The sequence below is a fragment of the Cryptomeria japonica genome, chromosome 7, assembly GCF_030272615.1.
Source record: "Cryptomeria japonica chromosome 7, Sugi_1.0, whole genome shotgun sequence".
In the NCBI taxonomy this organism is placed as follows: domain Eukaryota; kingdom Viridiplantae; phylum Streptophyta; class Pinopsida; order Cupressales; family Cupressaceae; genus Cryptomeria; species Cryptomeria japonica.
The window spans coordinates 790221772-790239249 of NC_081411.1; the positions used below are offsets into that span (position 1 = coordinate 790221772).

Here is a 17478-nt window from a genome sequence, read left to right on the forward strand (position 1 = left end):
CTTTGTTTAAGGAAAAAAACAGTTATTTCATTAAAAAATCTAGTATCAATCAGCAATAAAATTTCAAAATGAAATTTATTGCAAGGAAAATTGTAAATAATGTTTATAGATCTATTATTAACATTCTAGAAATAACTTACATGCTTGGAAAAAAAAGTAAAGAAAAAATTTAACCCGGAAACTGAAATTCCTCAAATCCACCAAAATTCCTTTCAAATTGCTTTCAAGGATGCTCAATTGCCATGTGAGGTTTAATTATGGCATTTACCATTAAATAGGCAAAAAATAGTTGTTTTATCATTGTTCAAACTGTGTCCAAATGACGGCCCCCAAATATTTTTGCCAGACCTCTTGAAACTGGGTAAATACTTGCTGATTTTTCCTGGCACCACTTGTAAAAAACTTAGTTACTGCATTTTAGGAAGTTTACCTTGAAAGTACCCTTTTGAAAAAAAACGCACTGAGTAGTCTGCATGTTTTTAAACTCTGCCTAATATTACCCTCTAAATCACCTGATATCATAACCTGTGTTTGCTTATTCATCGGGTTTGGATAATCTTTTTTGAGACAATATTTTCCATGCAAAGATCATGACTTGTTTGATGTGGCCATGGAGTAGCCAAGACATAACTTGATACAAGCTATATTTAGCTTAACTTGATGTTCGTGAGACAATTATTTGAATTTTATCCTTTGTAGAATAAAGAGTATGTTTTTCAGATTCAATGTTTTTATATTTTGGTGTAAATGGGCTTCAAATAATGATAGCTGAATGCCAGGTTCACAATATATTCATTTTTAAGGCTTACTTAAGATGTTATTATTAGCGACAGTTTGCAAGAAAATACGAGTAATTGTGTCGTATTTGCCTCCTATTTGGTACTATTTTTGATTTATGTATCAATTTGCATTTGGTAGATTGGTTAGTTCTGAGTTGCTTGGAATACTTCGATTTGACTAATGGGAATTGGCAGGCAGCTGCAGCAATGTGTGTGGGAGTGGGCAGTTTCTCAGATCCATTGGATGGCCAAGGTCTTGCACATTTTTTAGGTTAGTTGTGGTTGGCTCCTTCTCAGATTAATACATTAATATATGGTCAAACACACTCCTCTCTTAATGTGTTATTATCTACTACTTTATTTTTTTGCATTCCACTTTTCTGTATATTATTATGCATGGGAACTAGTTGTATAAGTTTTGGACAACTGCGACCACTAAAATCTGACTTGAGATTGTTATGCTTTTGGCAAAAAATGTTTCCTTGCTCATGTTTGATATATAGTGGAAAGTCTGGAATAATAAACAATGCTAGAAAGATTGTTCTACAAATAAACCACAACAAAGCTTGACTGGCTTTATAAAAGGGTTTTCAATTGCTAAAACTACAACATAGCAGTGACTCTAAATATTTAATATATCAAACATCTTGATACACAAATTCATGTGCATACATATACATTAGCATTAAATGGCCATGTACATGTGTATTGTTAGTTCCTTGAAGTTTGAAGTTTGAACCCATGGATCTAAATTTTTATTTTTTTCAAAGATAAGACATCTATATCAAAACATTTTGAACACTGGTAATGTTATCTGACCGGTATATGCATTGACAAACCTTATTAATCAGTTTGTTAACAGCAGCATTTGTTGATTTTCCATTGAAAGAAACCCTAAATATTTTTTCTCTTTAATGTCAGTCTAGGAATTTCACTAAGTGTACAAGAATATATTGCTCCAGATAATGTAAGAATAAGCTAGGTTGCCGGTTCGGTTTCAGGCACTGGTTTGGGTTCGAAGAACCGGTACAGCAAAATTTTGAAAAGGGGTTTGGGTTCGTTTGGGTTCGTTAGTACAAAAACAATGTAAAATTTATATATATATATAATTAATAACATAATATATTATAATATTTAATAATATCATTATCATATAATATAATATAATATAATATAATATAATATAATATAATATAATACAATATATAATAATATATCTATTATAATATATCATATATCATTGAATTGTGATTTATTAAAAACTTGAAAATTAATAACTAATGAACATAGTTTAAAAATAAAACATAAAATATAAAGATGTTTTATTTTTAAAAGAAATTTAAAATAAAGCAAACCTAAAGATAAAATAAAGCAAACCTAAAGTTTAAATAAAACCGAATGTTAATTATTACGGCATTCATTTTCTCCGTCACTGGAGCAGACAGAGAAGACAGACTGTGTATCGTTACCCCTTGAATCAATTGGACTTGCAACTACAGCTGTTCGTGGATAAAGAACAGCCTCGCTACTGGCCACCACAAGAAATTTAGGAATCATTCCAGCGATTCTTCTCCTCTGACGTGGAAAAAAACGCAAATATAAGGGCTTTTTATCAAATATATTTTTACAGAAAAAACTCTTTAAACCCTACGAATTTTAGGCAAATGCTGTGACATAGCGTATGGCTACTGGATTTGCCGAACCGTATTTCGTACCGTATACGAACCACGAACCACGAACCGTATTTGGGCAATACGGGGGCCTATATAGGCGAACCCGGTAACTCAGAGAATAAGTATAGTACAATGGACAAGCATGAAGTCTGTCAGGGAACAAGTGGTTTTATCTACTCAGACTTGTTTTCAGCAACATGGGGCACTGATGTGTCACCTCTATATTTTTTATTTTAAAGTGCCCTCCTGCACTATATGCCTCAGAATGGAGTGGTGGCCTGTGGATCAAGGGTCTGATGATATGTTCATAGGTCATTGAAACAAGACAATTTCTCCTCCACCTCAGTGACCTCTCTTTCTGCAGCTCCATAAGCTGGCCTTCATCCTAACTTCATTCTTTTGGTGGCGTTCCCTTCCCAAAAAAGGATTTTGGTAGTTTCATATCATTCATACTCCCGGTCTCAATCATCTGTGGAAGATCGATGAAGATTTGTCACCTACCACCTCCAGACATTATCCGTTTTGACACAAGGATGAAATTTAGAAGGAGCTCCACACAGGCTGCTATAAACATAAATATAACTATCAACAAACTGATAGCCAAGAAAAAAGCTTACAATCCCTTTGAAGTTCAAGTCTATAGAAGGAAGATGAGAGGCTAACACAAAGCAAGCATGAAGAGGAAGTGCAGCAAGGCTTTTCACTCTTCTCAACCTATTACATTGGATTACGAGGTACACCATTCTCCAAGGTAAGTAGTGCCTCTCTATCTATTGGTTTCACTATTTTGAGGAATCCTTTTGGGGAATTAATTTTGTATAATCTCAATTTTCTGTTGGTTCTGACCCTCTTACCTACTCACCAAATATGCATTTCAGTATTTTGATTGCATTCAATATCATCCCACCATATGTTGCGCATTTTTGCTCCCGTCACCATCATCATGCTTGATATGCCTCTGCCCAATCTGGGTCCCTCCCTTACCGATTCAGCTCCTCATCCAAAATAAACCTCCATTTTAGCCCTACCAGGAAGTGCAGCAAGGATTTTCACTCTTCTCATCCTATTACATTGGATTTCAAGGTACACACTCCATTCTCCAAGGTAACTAGTGCCCCTTCATCATTGGTTTCACTATTTCGAGGAATCCTTTTGGGGAATTAATTTTGTATAATCTCAATTTTTTGTTGGTTCCGACCCTCATGCCCACTCACCAAATATGCATTTCAGTATTTTGATTGCATTCAATATCATCCCACCATATGTTGCATTTTTGCTCCCCTGCCACCATTATCATGCTTGATATGTCTCTGCCCAATCTGGGTTCCTCTCTTACCCATTCAGCTCCTCATCCAAAATCAACCTCCATTCTAGCTATACTCAGTGGCATCCTTTCCATGCACTATCCTTAGCACTGACCTCCAGTGCATATGGTGGCCATCAGAAATCTGCTGCTCAACTGTGGAAATCCCCATATAACTGACCACAACCACCTTGTGATATTGCATGAGATGGCCAGTGCCATTTGGGCTTGAGGAAAATATATGAGGGAAGCAAAACTGACAACCCTTTCATGGAGATTAAACTGCTGCATCTGCTGCACATTTGAAGTAAACAGTAGGAAAAAATAGACACCATAAATCCTAATATTGACAAACTCAATGTTATTAACCAAACATGAGAGCACTCTGTAGGCTATTAACAACCTGCTGTTATCAGAGAATGCTAGATGACAAATCATTGAGATAATATAATAACAAGCAGATCTTCCTGCTCCACCCCAATCTAGATTTTCATGGGGAAAACTCAAAAAATGCTGTTGCTAGAGGACACATTTGGTGAGCTGGACCTGTTCAACCTCAGGTAACATTGAATGCTTGGGACACTCTTCAAGATTAGACCTGCTTGCAGTACCCTTTTGGCTATCGTACTTTAGAGAACACTAGCTCTCTCCTAGCTCTTGATGTTTTCTTTCTGAATTCCGCCTCTCTTATGTACATATCTGTGCTGACAGACTTTGTTAGTCTCTTGGGTATCTTTTTAGCAGCACTTTTGTATTACATAGCTGTTCACTTATTTAAAATCTACTGCTGTTGTCACTGTTTTTTGCTTCCAGATGAGTAATTTTGTATTTATTAAAAGTGTGGTAGATTTTTATAGTTTGCCCTTTACTTGTGACTTTTTTAAATATATATTTTTTCTTTCATAAATAAAAGAAACATTTATTAGTCACTATACTAAAAGTTGTTACTATTCTCGCATTAATGACTTCACATCTCTGCAGAGCACATGCTGTTTATGGGGAGTTCTGAATTTCCAGATGAAAATGAGGTGTGGCCTTCATCCCATTGGTCATTGTTTTCATATTAATAATTGTTCATATTGGCAGGTTAACCTTATTGCTCATCTACTTGAGTAGGATTTGTGTAAGTTCATTTCAGATGGTGCAAAATGATTGCACAGTATACTTGTAAATTCAAGTTTGCATAACTAGGATGTGAAACATTCCTCATCTCCAGTTCAAATATGCAGATATTATAATTTGTTGTTTTCAATAGAGAGTTTTTTTTATTAGATTTCATTGTCAATAGTTAACTGACTTAATACTAAATTAATAATTGCTTTTATTGATTGCTTATAAATATGCATTTTTTAATCTATTAAGCGAATATTGAGGCATACTCTATTGTTAAAGTTCTTGTACATTCAACTAATGCATGTTTTGGAGTGGTTATTATTCGTGGGGTTGCATCTATCCATTAACAATTGCTTTTAATGCGATCCTGTAATATTTATATTTCCAGTTAAAATAAATGAATATTAAATATTAAGGCATATGATAGAATAAAAAGTTTAAAAACATACAATGAATGCATTTTTGGTGAGTTCCCATTACTTCTGGGACTGCACCCTATCCTGATTGGCTTTCATTATTAAAAAAAATTGACCATTTATCATCCACCATCATAGCCTTGTTTGAATCACCATCTGGGGAGCTAGGCCAACCTCTACTATTAAATGTTTTTCCCCAAATTTTAATTTGCATCTCATCTGTTTCAGTAGTCACCAATTATGATGTTCCATGACAGTTCACCACTGGGGCAATTGATCGTCTTTGCATTTTTCTTGCCTTGCACTAGTGTGTTATCCATTTGACTTCTGAAATTTAGAAGTCATGAACTTAATTTGTTTTTGGTTCTAAATGTGTAGACGTTGTCATTAGGTAAATGTGGGTCTAATTACTAAGCAACCCATGACCAATATGAATTGAGACGCCTGTCATTGTACTGGCATTACATGGTATAAAAGCATTTGTTGATTTATTTCAGTTGGGGAAAGGTAAAGCATGATTGTGAAGCTGAAACTGGATTTTGTATCCAGATTTATTTGAGGAACTCTTGGGCCCTAGAAGGCTTTTTGAAGCCCTAGACCTTCCCCAAAATGTTTATATTTGCCATACTTTTAGTTTCAGATATGAATTTCAATATACCCATCAACAATTCCTATAAGATATAAGATTATTGATTCTTCTTTTGAGCAACTTAAAAAACATGTGTCTCTCTCTTCTGGTTCAACTCTAGTGTTCATTTGATTTGTAAGGGTCTTTACAAAAGGTTATTGAAACCTGCTATATTTTTAATCACTCACCACATCCATTTTAGGATTGGTTGTTCAGGCTGGTATTAGCATGTAGCATATGCTGCATATCTACTTATTGTCTGATTATGGTTTTGGTTCAATTTGTGCACACTTAGGAGATGAGAGATTGCAGTTCTGTAAAATAAGCTTTCTTTATCCATACAATAAAATTGGTGTCTTGTTTGGCAGTGACTTTAAAAACTCCCTTTACCTTCATTCACCTTACAGTGTTGGAGTACTTATCTCTTAATTTTTAAAATCTTGTGAAAGCCATGCTTGGTAGGTTGACTGGAAAACTATTATGTGGGCAAAATTTGTGAATTTTTAATTAATTATTGATATTTAGGGGACTTTAGTGATGAGCTTGGTCGATTAGTTTTCCTGACATTGTGAATCTCTAGGTTATGGCTTATCATGAGTTTATTCACATTGGTTAGATTTTGATCTGTGACATCTTTTTCTTCTTGTCATCTTTAGTTTAATGTCAGAAATCTCTGCTTGTGACAACAGTATTGAAAGCTGAGGCTGGCAATGTTTTAACTGCCAATGTCCAAGGAGTGCATGTGTAACTCTCATGTGGAAGAGTTTTTTTCCAAGCAGTTAACTATTTCATAAGAGTTTCATACCAGTAATACTTATTGTAAAGTTAATTTGCTATTTATAATCACGATGTATAGTATCAATAGATATGTGGAAATAATGAGGTTCTTTTTTCACATGTTAAATATGAGTTGATGTGTAACTAAATGCATTCTGGCTTTAGATCATGTTAACCTTTCTTGCCTACATATTTGCATTTGCATATTAAAATCTCTTGTTTGTCCCCTCGAGTTGAACTTGTTGGATTCTACTGCAGTATGATCGATACTTGTCAAGGCATGGCGGCTCCTCAAATGCTTACACAGAGACTGAGCATACATGTTATTATTTTGAGGTGAACTGTGAATTCCTAAAACAAGCCTTGAAGAGGTAAATGTGTACCTTTGCATCTAGTGTTAAGAGTTCAGTGTCGAATGGTTTCAGATTGATCTTTCCAATGAAGCATAAATTAAATTTTAGTAACCATTAAGGTTCATTGGTCTGTATGTTGGGTACATTTATTTTCTTTTGTCTGTGTGGCATTCAAATGTACCGTGTATATTTTGATATAGCTTATTGAAGCTAGGTATACATCTTGCATGAGTTTCTGATTCTTATCTTTTAATTTTTCTTATTAATTAGTTTGTACTGTATCTGGCATGATGGGTACCAGGCTTGGTTGAACTTAATTGGAATAGGTGAAACTGTCTGATCTCTTTCAATCATTCTCTGCTCCAGTGATTTCTGTTTTGTTGATAAAGTGATATCAAATGATTGTTTTTTTTTCCTTGTGATAGGAATGGAAACAAATATTTAGTTAATATATGTTTTCTCATAAATTTCAAGAAAATATACTCCTTGCCACGATGGTTAACTTGTATAAATATTGAAGACAAGTACATTTAATGCCATGGATAAATATGAAATCTGTTGATTAGAGTAGCATGATAAATTCAGTATTCCTTTATTTAAGGATATTTATTCTCACTATTTCCAGAGCCTTCCAAAAATTATTAATAGTGCTCGACTTACCAAAAGTTTCGAAATTGATAGGCATATGTCATTCTTTTACTTGCAGAGTTTATGTGCTATCCCTATAATGTTGGATAGTCGTTTGCCATGAATTTTCTTTCAATCTTGATTGCGCTGCCTTAATGTCTTTCAATATATTTGAACTTGCATTTTGATCTGTAAAACTTACTTTCTTGTGGACTTTATGGCTATCTGTAGTGCAGTAATATGGTTTGTGTATCTTTTAATGTGTATCTAAGGTTGTATTTTAACGTGTTGAACAGATTTTTCAACATTAGATTTAGCTATCCATATAAGTCAATCTGTGGAGTAATGTGGCTTGTTTTTGATGATAACTAAAACAAGTTGAATGAAATATGCTCCTGATGTTTATGCTTCTCCTATTGGTCAACTTCAGGGTACTAAATGTTTAATAAGCTCTCTCCAGTTCTCTTCATAATGAACCTAACTATATCATTAATTGTCTTATTGTATGGATCTGCCCTTCATGGTTCCAGGTTTATGCCTGTTACCCCTATTTTTTGATTTTTCTCAATGAGAAATAGCATGCCCAATTTTTGCCCTTTAGGATTAAATGAGGCATATTATTCAGAGTTGCCTTTTTTAACTCGTTAGTGCATGAAAATTGTCAAGTACAATTTTTTCTCATCCCATTGGAATTATAAGTTTGAAAGTCTTTATTCTCAAGGATCATCAAAATACCCAAGTGATTTTGTCTATTGAACTTGCTTTATGGTCCAAAATCAAGTAAATTTGTTGATATGAATTATCATTCAAATGGTGCATAGTGTAACAATTCTAATTTTCTTGTGTGATGCTATGGTTATTTTCTAGGCCTTGAAAGCACTTAATTAAAATCCAAAACATCGAGTGTTCAATGTGCATATAATTGTCAACTCGTAATGTCCCCTTTTTTTCAAGTGATTCTAGCAGGATGTCAGACGTATTTTTATTCGCATTGTGCCATGTAATGAGAAATTATAAGCGAATAAATATTTAAATTAATTATTATAAAGTTGTCTCAATAGATTAAATCGTAAAGATAACTTTTTTTATTAATTTAATTGAAGTGACAAATAACATATAATTAAATATCATATGGCCACTTAATTAAAAATACTTTCCGAAAGTTTGATATTGAATAGTAAATTATATTCTATCTGGAAAGTTCCTGGAAAGATTAGAAAAGGAGGAATGAGAGTCTTTTGGAGCATTCTGGATTACTTTTATAAAAGTTTGTCTTCAGAGATTGAACCTGGTTCATTCTTCAGCTCGGAATGAAAACCCTAGGGTCAGTCAGTGGATTGGACGAAAACCCAACTCCATCCATGGGTGGATTAGCTTCAGGATTAACACTTGGCTTCAACAATGAAATTCGTAGTCTTTTTAAAAGACAAATTTCAGAGAGTTTGATCAGGTTTTCAGAACAAGGGTTTACTTCATAGGTAAAATTGTTATTTTCAGAGCAAAATTATTATGACTGAAAAATGATTACTTATTTGTTTGGAATAAAGCTGGACAAAAAAATCATTATTTTGGTGAATGATTATATTTAAATGTGAGGACTTCATTAAATCATGGTAGCACAGAGCTGGACGATCATTTAATTTGACCAGGAGAATTGGTCAGAAATCGATTGCAAGATGCTCATTAAGTTACAAAGTGTGAATAAGACAAATTACTGAGTCAAGGTAAGGACGTGGCTTTGAAAGTAATTTAAGCAATGGGTCAGAGCTTTGTGAAGGTATAGTTTATTGCCAAGTTCTAAACCGTTGAATAGTTCATTTGTGTTGGATGAAGTACATGGTTTGGAGTTGATAGTTATTCAGAATTCTTGAAGACAAGAAGTTTCACATTTGATTGACATTGATCTTCCAACAGCAGTACCAAAGGTAATTGATATTGGAGGTATGGCTCAGAATAATAATATTAAAAAATATTCGATTTGGATTTTACAAATACTTATTTTGCTTACAAATGCTGTAAAGGACCCTATTCATGTTGCATATTTGTCATGACATCTAAGTCAGACCAGAGTAGACTTCATAGTAAATTTACAAAAATGGAAAATATACTTCACAACACGTTGTACAGAAGTAACCAAGGGTGAAGTATCGTACAGCGGGTTAGATAGAAAAAGAAAAATATGGAAGTCAAAGAGGAAAATACTAGGTGGGCCCTACAAGAGAAAAATGAAAAAGAGAAAAGCCACTATTGGCAGTGTGATGGTTAAGTTGTGGCGTTGTTGTTCTTGCCATCAAAGGTTCAAACCCGGCTGGGGTGTTGTTGAATGTTTCTATCGGGGATGGGTCCCCTGTTTGTGACTTGACCGGTTCATAGCTCTGAGTCAAAATTGTTTACACCTTAAAAAAAAAGAAAAATAAAACAGTAATAAAAGTTCAAGCTTTTTAAAATGGGTAGAAAAGGTAAATATTAAAAATTGAAATTATAAAGTTTATCCCTTGATCATCGTGTAACCATATATGAAGAAGCAAATCAAAATAAACAAGAAATATTCCCCTTTCGATAATGTACAACCAACCATGCAAAATCAATTAACAATAATAATTTTTAAGAAACCATTTTCTCTACCACTGTATGACTGCCAATAATAAAACAATTTGAATTTCATATTCCTAAAGCCTTCTTTCCTCTTGTATGGCCTTTCAAAGAATGGATAAAGGTTCCAAATTACATTATATGACATTTCAGAAAGCAACACCTAAAACGTGAAAATTATTATCAGTTGTATGACCTTGTCTGCTCCCGTTGACTGTACAACAAAATGAAAGATAAGAAAATAAAAAATTTTGGTAGTAAAGTTCTTTCTGTATGGCTAGCTTATTATAATAAAAAATTACCATTATTTATCATATTGCCTCTTTTTCTTGCTACTATATCTCCATCATACGATATTGTCTCTGTCTTCTTCCTATTGTACAGCCATGTATAGTCTCTTCTTCAAAAGTATGGCCAAAACAATTCTTAGGTGTTGTTGTACAATCATTATCTATTGCTATTGTTTTTGTACAGCTACATTATGTGGACTTCGTACTACACAACCCTTGCGAGCAATTCATTCTGTATGGTTTCTTCATAAACTTATCACTCTACAGTTACTCCATTTTTTGCTACTGCTTCTTGTGATGATGTATGGTCTGTTCTTTTCGCTATTAATGTATGACCCTTGCTGGGCTATCCTATTGAACTAGTCAGTGGATTTTCTATTACATCTGTCCAACCTTCAATTATTAGCTTTTTCTCATACTCTATAATTGATAGCGACAGGAAATCATTCATACAAGTTGGTGAATTGGGAGAAAGCACATTCATTGAATATGGGGATATTGAACTAAGTTTATTTGACGAGGATATCTTCATAGTGTCCGTAGCATCATCTGGTTTCAATGATCCATTGGGTGAAGCATTTTTAGTGTCCAGTGCGTAGTCTGATTGGGTTCTTTTTGTTTGTTTGGTCCTTAACAACAACTCATTGATCATATGGTTACTTATGAATGCATTTTCCATATACTGGCCTGTGGTGTGGATATGTTGGTTCTACTCATGATCTATGTGCATTTCAATCTACTGATGATCAAAGTTTCCTTGTGTCCTTTCTTCTTCCAGTTGGAACGAGCATTGCAAATCCTTGTCCATATTTGGTCATGGAACTTTCACTAGTTATGAATGATCAGGTTGATCAGGCTGTTCTGGATATCAGCTAGTGTTGATTTTCCCAGGTTTTATTGGATGTATTTTAATGTATATATCTGATTCAATCTGATACTTGCATTCTTGGATTTCTATGTGTTCTCAAATTGAATAACATTATACTATATATATTCCTTTGGAGAGGCATGTCCTTGAACGAACATGTCTCTCCTTTAATTATAATAATTTAATCAATATTATAATGTTTCATCAATCAATTATTAATTTAGAATAATATAATAGATTGATATTGAATATTAAATTTTATATGATTAATAATAATATAATAATATAACATAATAATATATTATTATTAATCAACATATATTATATGTATTCTAAATGATCATTCGACTAAAGCTACAAACATTAACACTCCCTCTTAGCTAGGGAGGATGATCAGAAAGAATGTATAGTGATCTCCCATGTCAACACTTATGGTCCTCACCATAGCTACACAAAACATAATTAACACTCCCTCTTAGCTAGGGAAGATAAAATCAATGCAAATGCATTAAGTCTAGATTAATTATGGAATAGAGAAAATATTATCTCACTATGATATCGGGAAGTATGGTATAAACAAGAATATCAAGGCACATGATATTCACCATAACTCGAAAAATATCATCTCATGATATTGGGAGTATTTGCATCAACCATATGATGCTCATCACAGGGGACCACAGTTTCAAGGTGTGAATTTGCCTCCATCGGCAATTCTATTCACAAGCTCTTGCGTGGACTGCCTTTGTCGGCGTTTCTATCCATAAGCTCTTGTGTGGATTGCCTCAGTCGGCGATTCTATCCATGAGCTCTCACGTGGATTGCCTCAGTCGGCGATTCTATCCATGAGATCTCACGTGGATTGCCTCAGTCGGCGATTCTATCCACAAGCTCTTACGTGGATTGCCTCAGTTGGCGATTCTATCCATGAGCTCTCACGTGGATTGCCTAAGTTGGCGATTCTATCCACAAGCTCTTATTTGGATTGCCTCAGTTGGCGATTCTATCCATGAGCTCTCACGTGGATTGCCTTAGTCGACGATTCTATCCACAAGCTCTTAAGTGGATTGCCTCAGTCGGCGATTCTATCCATGAGCTCTCACGTGGATTGCCTCAGTCGATGATTCTATCCATGAGCTCTCACGTGGATTGCCTCAGTCGGTGATTCTATCCACAAGCTCTTACGTGGATTGCCTCTGTCAGCGATTCTATCCACAAGCTCAAGTTATTGTAAGATCGTCACATTCCAATAACCTCAAAAATACAAGTGGAAATCATTTGGAAGTCGTCACTTCCTTATGATTTACACAGGGCCCATAAGGCATTAAATGATTTCCTTAGTATAATAATCAATTGAATCAAGTTTTACCTCATAAGTGTTTCACCTTCAATAGTGAAAATCCCTCTCAATCACTATGATCAAAATTGTCACAAGTTGATTGAACCATCTGCTTCCTCTGAAGCTCAAGTTCTTGTCTCAACCTCTTGTGCTCTTTTGAAATGTCAAACTCCCTCTGCATCTGGTCTCAATCATCAATTCGTTTATAAGCATCAATTTATTTCTCCCTTTAATTCAATTTTATTGTGCTTTCGTTCTGAAGGTATGTCAGAGAGAGATTACAAATAGCTCATAAACTAAATTATCTCAAACAGAAATACCAATGATAGAAGCATACAAGATTTTACTAGCCAATATTATAGCATAAATTACAAACTCAATAATTCATGTGCCTTAATAAAACATGGAATACTTATCAAGTTTAAAACATTTCCTTTCATAAGGTGAGCCCATATAAGAAATATCACGCATGAATCATCTCTCATCATAATTCCCTTTGAATGATGTAGAACATTTTCATAATTTTGATCAACACTTTCATTATGATCTGCCACACACAGTCATTAATAACTTTTGCAATTTACCAAATTTATCCAATCTCTTCGGTGAGATGTTAGAAAATCTAATTACAAACATTTCCTCCAAGTTATAGCTAGATCCAATGGTTAAAACAAAAAGTTATGACATTTTCCCCAAAACTGCTAACCCTAGGTAGGGTTTCAAGTGACCTGCACCAAAGTCGTCATATCTTGCACAAAACGGAATCAAATTTGATGAGATAGACATATTTGAAAACTAGAAACACAGATCTTTCCATCCATATATTATAGTCCTGTTGTGACCATTTCACACATCGCCCCATTGAAATGGAGACCCCCTCTTTTTTTGCTCGGTTTTGCCTGTTCTTCTCTCTGTTTTAGGGTTTTGAATTATGTGAGTGAGTCGTCTGGACTAGGGCTAAGCCTTAGGGTTTCCTGTTGATATTTTCAATCCGAAGTCCAGTCAAATTTTGAAAGTTTATTGAGCATTCTCGCATGGATTGCAATTTTGAAATAGGACGAGTCTGTCAGGATGTCAGGTGTGTCTGTCTAGGTCCAGTCGGAATTTTGAAAGCAAGTTCAAATTTTGCCTAAGTGTTGATGATGGAATTGTGCAATTTTGTCCGGGTGAATTTTGACCAAATTTTGGAAAGTTTGATAAGTGACCCCTAGCCTTGGAGATGACCTAATTATGCCTTGTAAAGTGACTGAAAGCCTAAATTCTTGATATTTTGGCCTATGGAGGCAAAATCGCTCCTGTCCTTCAGTCAAGGACCAGGGCGAAATTGGTATTTTATGCATCTTGGTTATTGACTTGTTTCATTTGTCTTGTTCAGGGTCGCCAGGAGATGCAATCGAGCATGAATTGAAGGTTTTGAAGATTTTTGAGACTCAAAATGGCAAATTTTTAGAGTTTAAGGCCAAATCGCTCTTGTCCCTCTCCTAGGGACCAGGGCGAAATGGTTTACTTAGGGCATTTTTGGCCTTCCTTGATCAAATTGAAGCGTCAAGGACGCAATAAGGGGTGAAATCAACGTGATGGAGTATTTAGACTTAGTCGTTTGCAATGAAAAGTTGAAGTTTTGACCTTAAGGACAAAAATCGCTCCTGTCCCTCACTGGAGGACCGGAGCTTGTTTCTCAAAGTTGCACTGTCCTTGCAGGGCCAAGACAATTTTTCGATTCGAGGAGATCAAGGAGGACATGTTTCATCTGTTGAAGATAATTTGAAGTAATTTGCAAACAAGGAAATATGCTAAAATGACAAAATCGCTCCTGTCCTTCACTGAAGGACCGGAGCTTGAACACCAAGTTTGCCTTATTCTTGCAAGATTAAATGATTTCGCGACTTGGAAGAGATCAAGTAAAGTGCGTTTTTTCCATTGAATATAACTTGGATGGACCACGGAAGAGAAAATCTACCCAAGAAGTCAAGTTCGCTCCTGTCCCTCTGTCAGGGACCAAGGCGAATTTTAAAGATAGCTCCTGTCCCTCTCCAAGGGACCAGAGCGATTTTCTCAAAGGACAAGTTTTGGACCAAGGAAAAGCGAATTTCAAGTTTGAGATGAAGGAAAGGCAACCCAACCAATCCGTTGAAGATAATCTTGAAGGTTGGCAAGACACAAATGAGCGTACTAATGAAAGTTCGCTCCTGTCCCTCTCCAAGGGACCTGGGCGAAATATGCATTATCTAGCATTCCCTTCGAATTTGGTCGAGTCCAAGCCAAGATACAGAATCAAAATGATGTTTGTGATGTCTCTAAGAGGAACGAAGTTGCAAAGGACCACAAAACTTGCTCAAATTGCCTAAGGCGCTCCTGTCCCTCTCCAAGGGACCAGAGCGAACTCTTCAAGTGTGCCTAATTTTGGAGTACTACTATCGTTTGCAAGACTTAAGAAGGAATAAGAAACAACGTTTTTCGCTTTGAAGACAATTTGAAGTTGATATGATCAAGGGTTCACACAAAGAACAAAATGGCGCTCCTGTCCTTCAGTCAAGGACCAGAGCGATTTCTATGAAATCAAACATCTCCCTCCAGAATCACGCCAAGGCAAGAATTGTGCAAAGTAGGGAACGCCTTTCGATGATGATAAACAAGGAATTGACCCCAAGGCTCGGCAAATTTTGACTAAAATGTAAAGTTCGCTCCTATCCCTCAGTCAGGGACCAGGGCGAAAATCTCCAAAAATTAAGTTTGCTTTGCAAAGGACAAGATTGGCATGCGTAGAACAAACAAGGATGATCATTGCCTACCTCGCAAGTTGATTTGGCGATTCAAAAGACAAGGACCATGGAGTAAAAGCAAAAATCGCTCCTGTCCCTCACGAAGGGACCAGAGCGAAAATGGTCTAAGAGGCATTCATTTCAAAAAATTGAATAGATCAAACTCCAAGTTATAAATGAAGATCCCATTTTGGAGGTGAAGGAAGTGACTTTGAACGTGAAAATCAATCCAAGTTGGCTAAGGCGCTCCTGTCCCTCTCCCAGGGACCAGAGCGATGTGGTTAGTATCCCTTATATCTCTCATGTTTTGGCGCCAATAAATTTTGAAGTGCATTAAATGCTAAAATTCGATAAAAACTTTGAATTATTTAATTAAATTGGCATTTAAAATAGCGCATAAGGCATTTAATAATTGATTGGGCCTTTTAAAAAATCGAAATTATTAATTACAAAGGCATTTAAATTAATTAATTATTAAATTAAATAAAAGGGAGAGCGCTTGGGGTTATATTTCCATATTTTTATAAAAGTCGGCCTCCATTTTATTTAAATCTTATTTATTATTTGCCTTATTTCCAAAAGTCGGCCTATGTGCAATTAAAGGGGTAAACGCCTATATAAGAGGGGTACTTTCAAGCATTTTAAATCATCATTCAATCATTGTTGCATGCGAATTTGGAAGAGCAATAGAGGGAGCGAATTTTGACCCAAGGAGAGGAGCGAAATTTCCATCCAAGGAGGAGTGCAAACTTTGTTTGTGGTTAGAGTTGGAGCGAATTTTCTCTTCAAGACGTTGAAGACCCCAAAGGTGGTGGAGTTGATAAAGGAGGCGCATTTGCTAGGAGAAGCTCACGTTGAAGACTCCAACCTTCATTTTGCCTAGGCGAATTTCCTAATTTTGCTTCTTTTTAGAGTTAGTTCCCAAGAAAGGTATGGCGAGATCTCCCTTGTCTGAATTTTGAATTTTGAATCGTCCTAGCCTCAATCTTGAATTTTGAATTTTGGATCTTGAATTCCAAAATTGCATCGTTATATTTAGGAAATGATAATTCAAGGATTTATCATGAAGTTTCCTAAATTCAATCTTTAATCTAATCTATATTTCTATATTGCAAAATCCATTACTCATTATGAAATGTTGTGTAGGTGTCACGATGGCGACCCCGAAGACAGGAGCGTCTACCAGTCGTCCAGCCCTTATGAAGGAAGATCAAAAGAACGAAGAATTGGGGACCAAGATCGTGTCGAAGTGGAGCAACATTGGAGATACTAACCTGGGAAACTTCAGTGTGAAGAAGTTTCGAGAGGTCCCTTACATTGGCAAGCCATCACCTGTCGCAAGGAGAATAATTGAAAGTGGCATTATCAAGGCGGCCGGCTTCCCTCCAGCAATCCAGTGCCATGAGTTGATGATCGAGTGTGCTCGCCATTATGATCCACAGTCCAGATCGATAGTGTCCAAGGAAGGAGACACTTTTGCTTATCTTTCAGAAGAAGCTATCAGTGAAGCTCTTCACTTGCCAGAACATAAAGATATGATTTATAAAAGCTTAGAAGGAGCCAGGTCCATGTATGAAGATGATCCAGACACTTGCTTAGGCATCATCAACAAGAATTGGTTACTCAAGAGCCGTCCTCGCCTGAGCAAGATTCCGAACACACCACATAGGATCGACTTCCAGGAGGAGTACAGAGATTTGATAACATTACTCAACCGAGTTACAGGGGCTCCTCAAGCCTTCTATTTTGAGAAGTGGATGTTCTACTTCATCCAAGTGATATTTCAAGGAAAAGGAACAATTCACTGGGCTAGAATGATTAGCCATTGCTTGGACGTGCAATTAAGAAGACTGAAGGCTACCAAGTCCTTCCGCATGAGTTCATACATCATATATGCCTTGATAAGGAGTTTTGAATATGCAGGATTACCTCACAGAGGAGTGATCGGGAGAGGGCTC

At 35.7% G+C, this 17478-nt stretch overlaps 1 protein-coding gene across 1 annotated transcript in view; it reads left to right on the forward strand.

Moving 5' to 3' along the window:
• The window catches only part of LOC131068951 (nardilysin-like), a 250475-nt gene that overhangs the window by 42773 nt on the left and 190224 nt on the right, over nt 1-17478 (forward strand). The window contains exons 2-4 of the mRNA XM_058004237.2: nt 975-1050; nt 4737-4783; nt 6948-7060. Of these exons, the coding sequence (XP_057860220.2) occupies nt 975-1050; nt 4737-4783; nt 6948-7060 (236 nt within the window). The remainder of the gene's footprint in view (nt 1-974; nt 1051-4736; nt 4784-6947; nt 7061-17478) is intronic.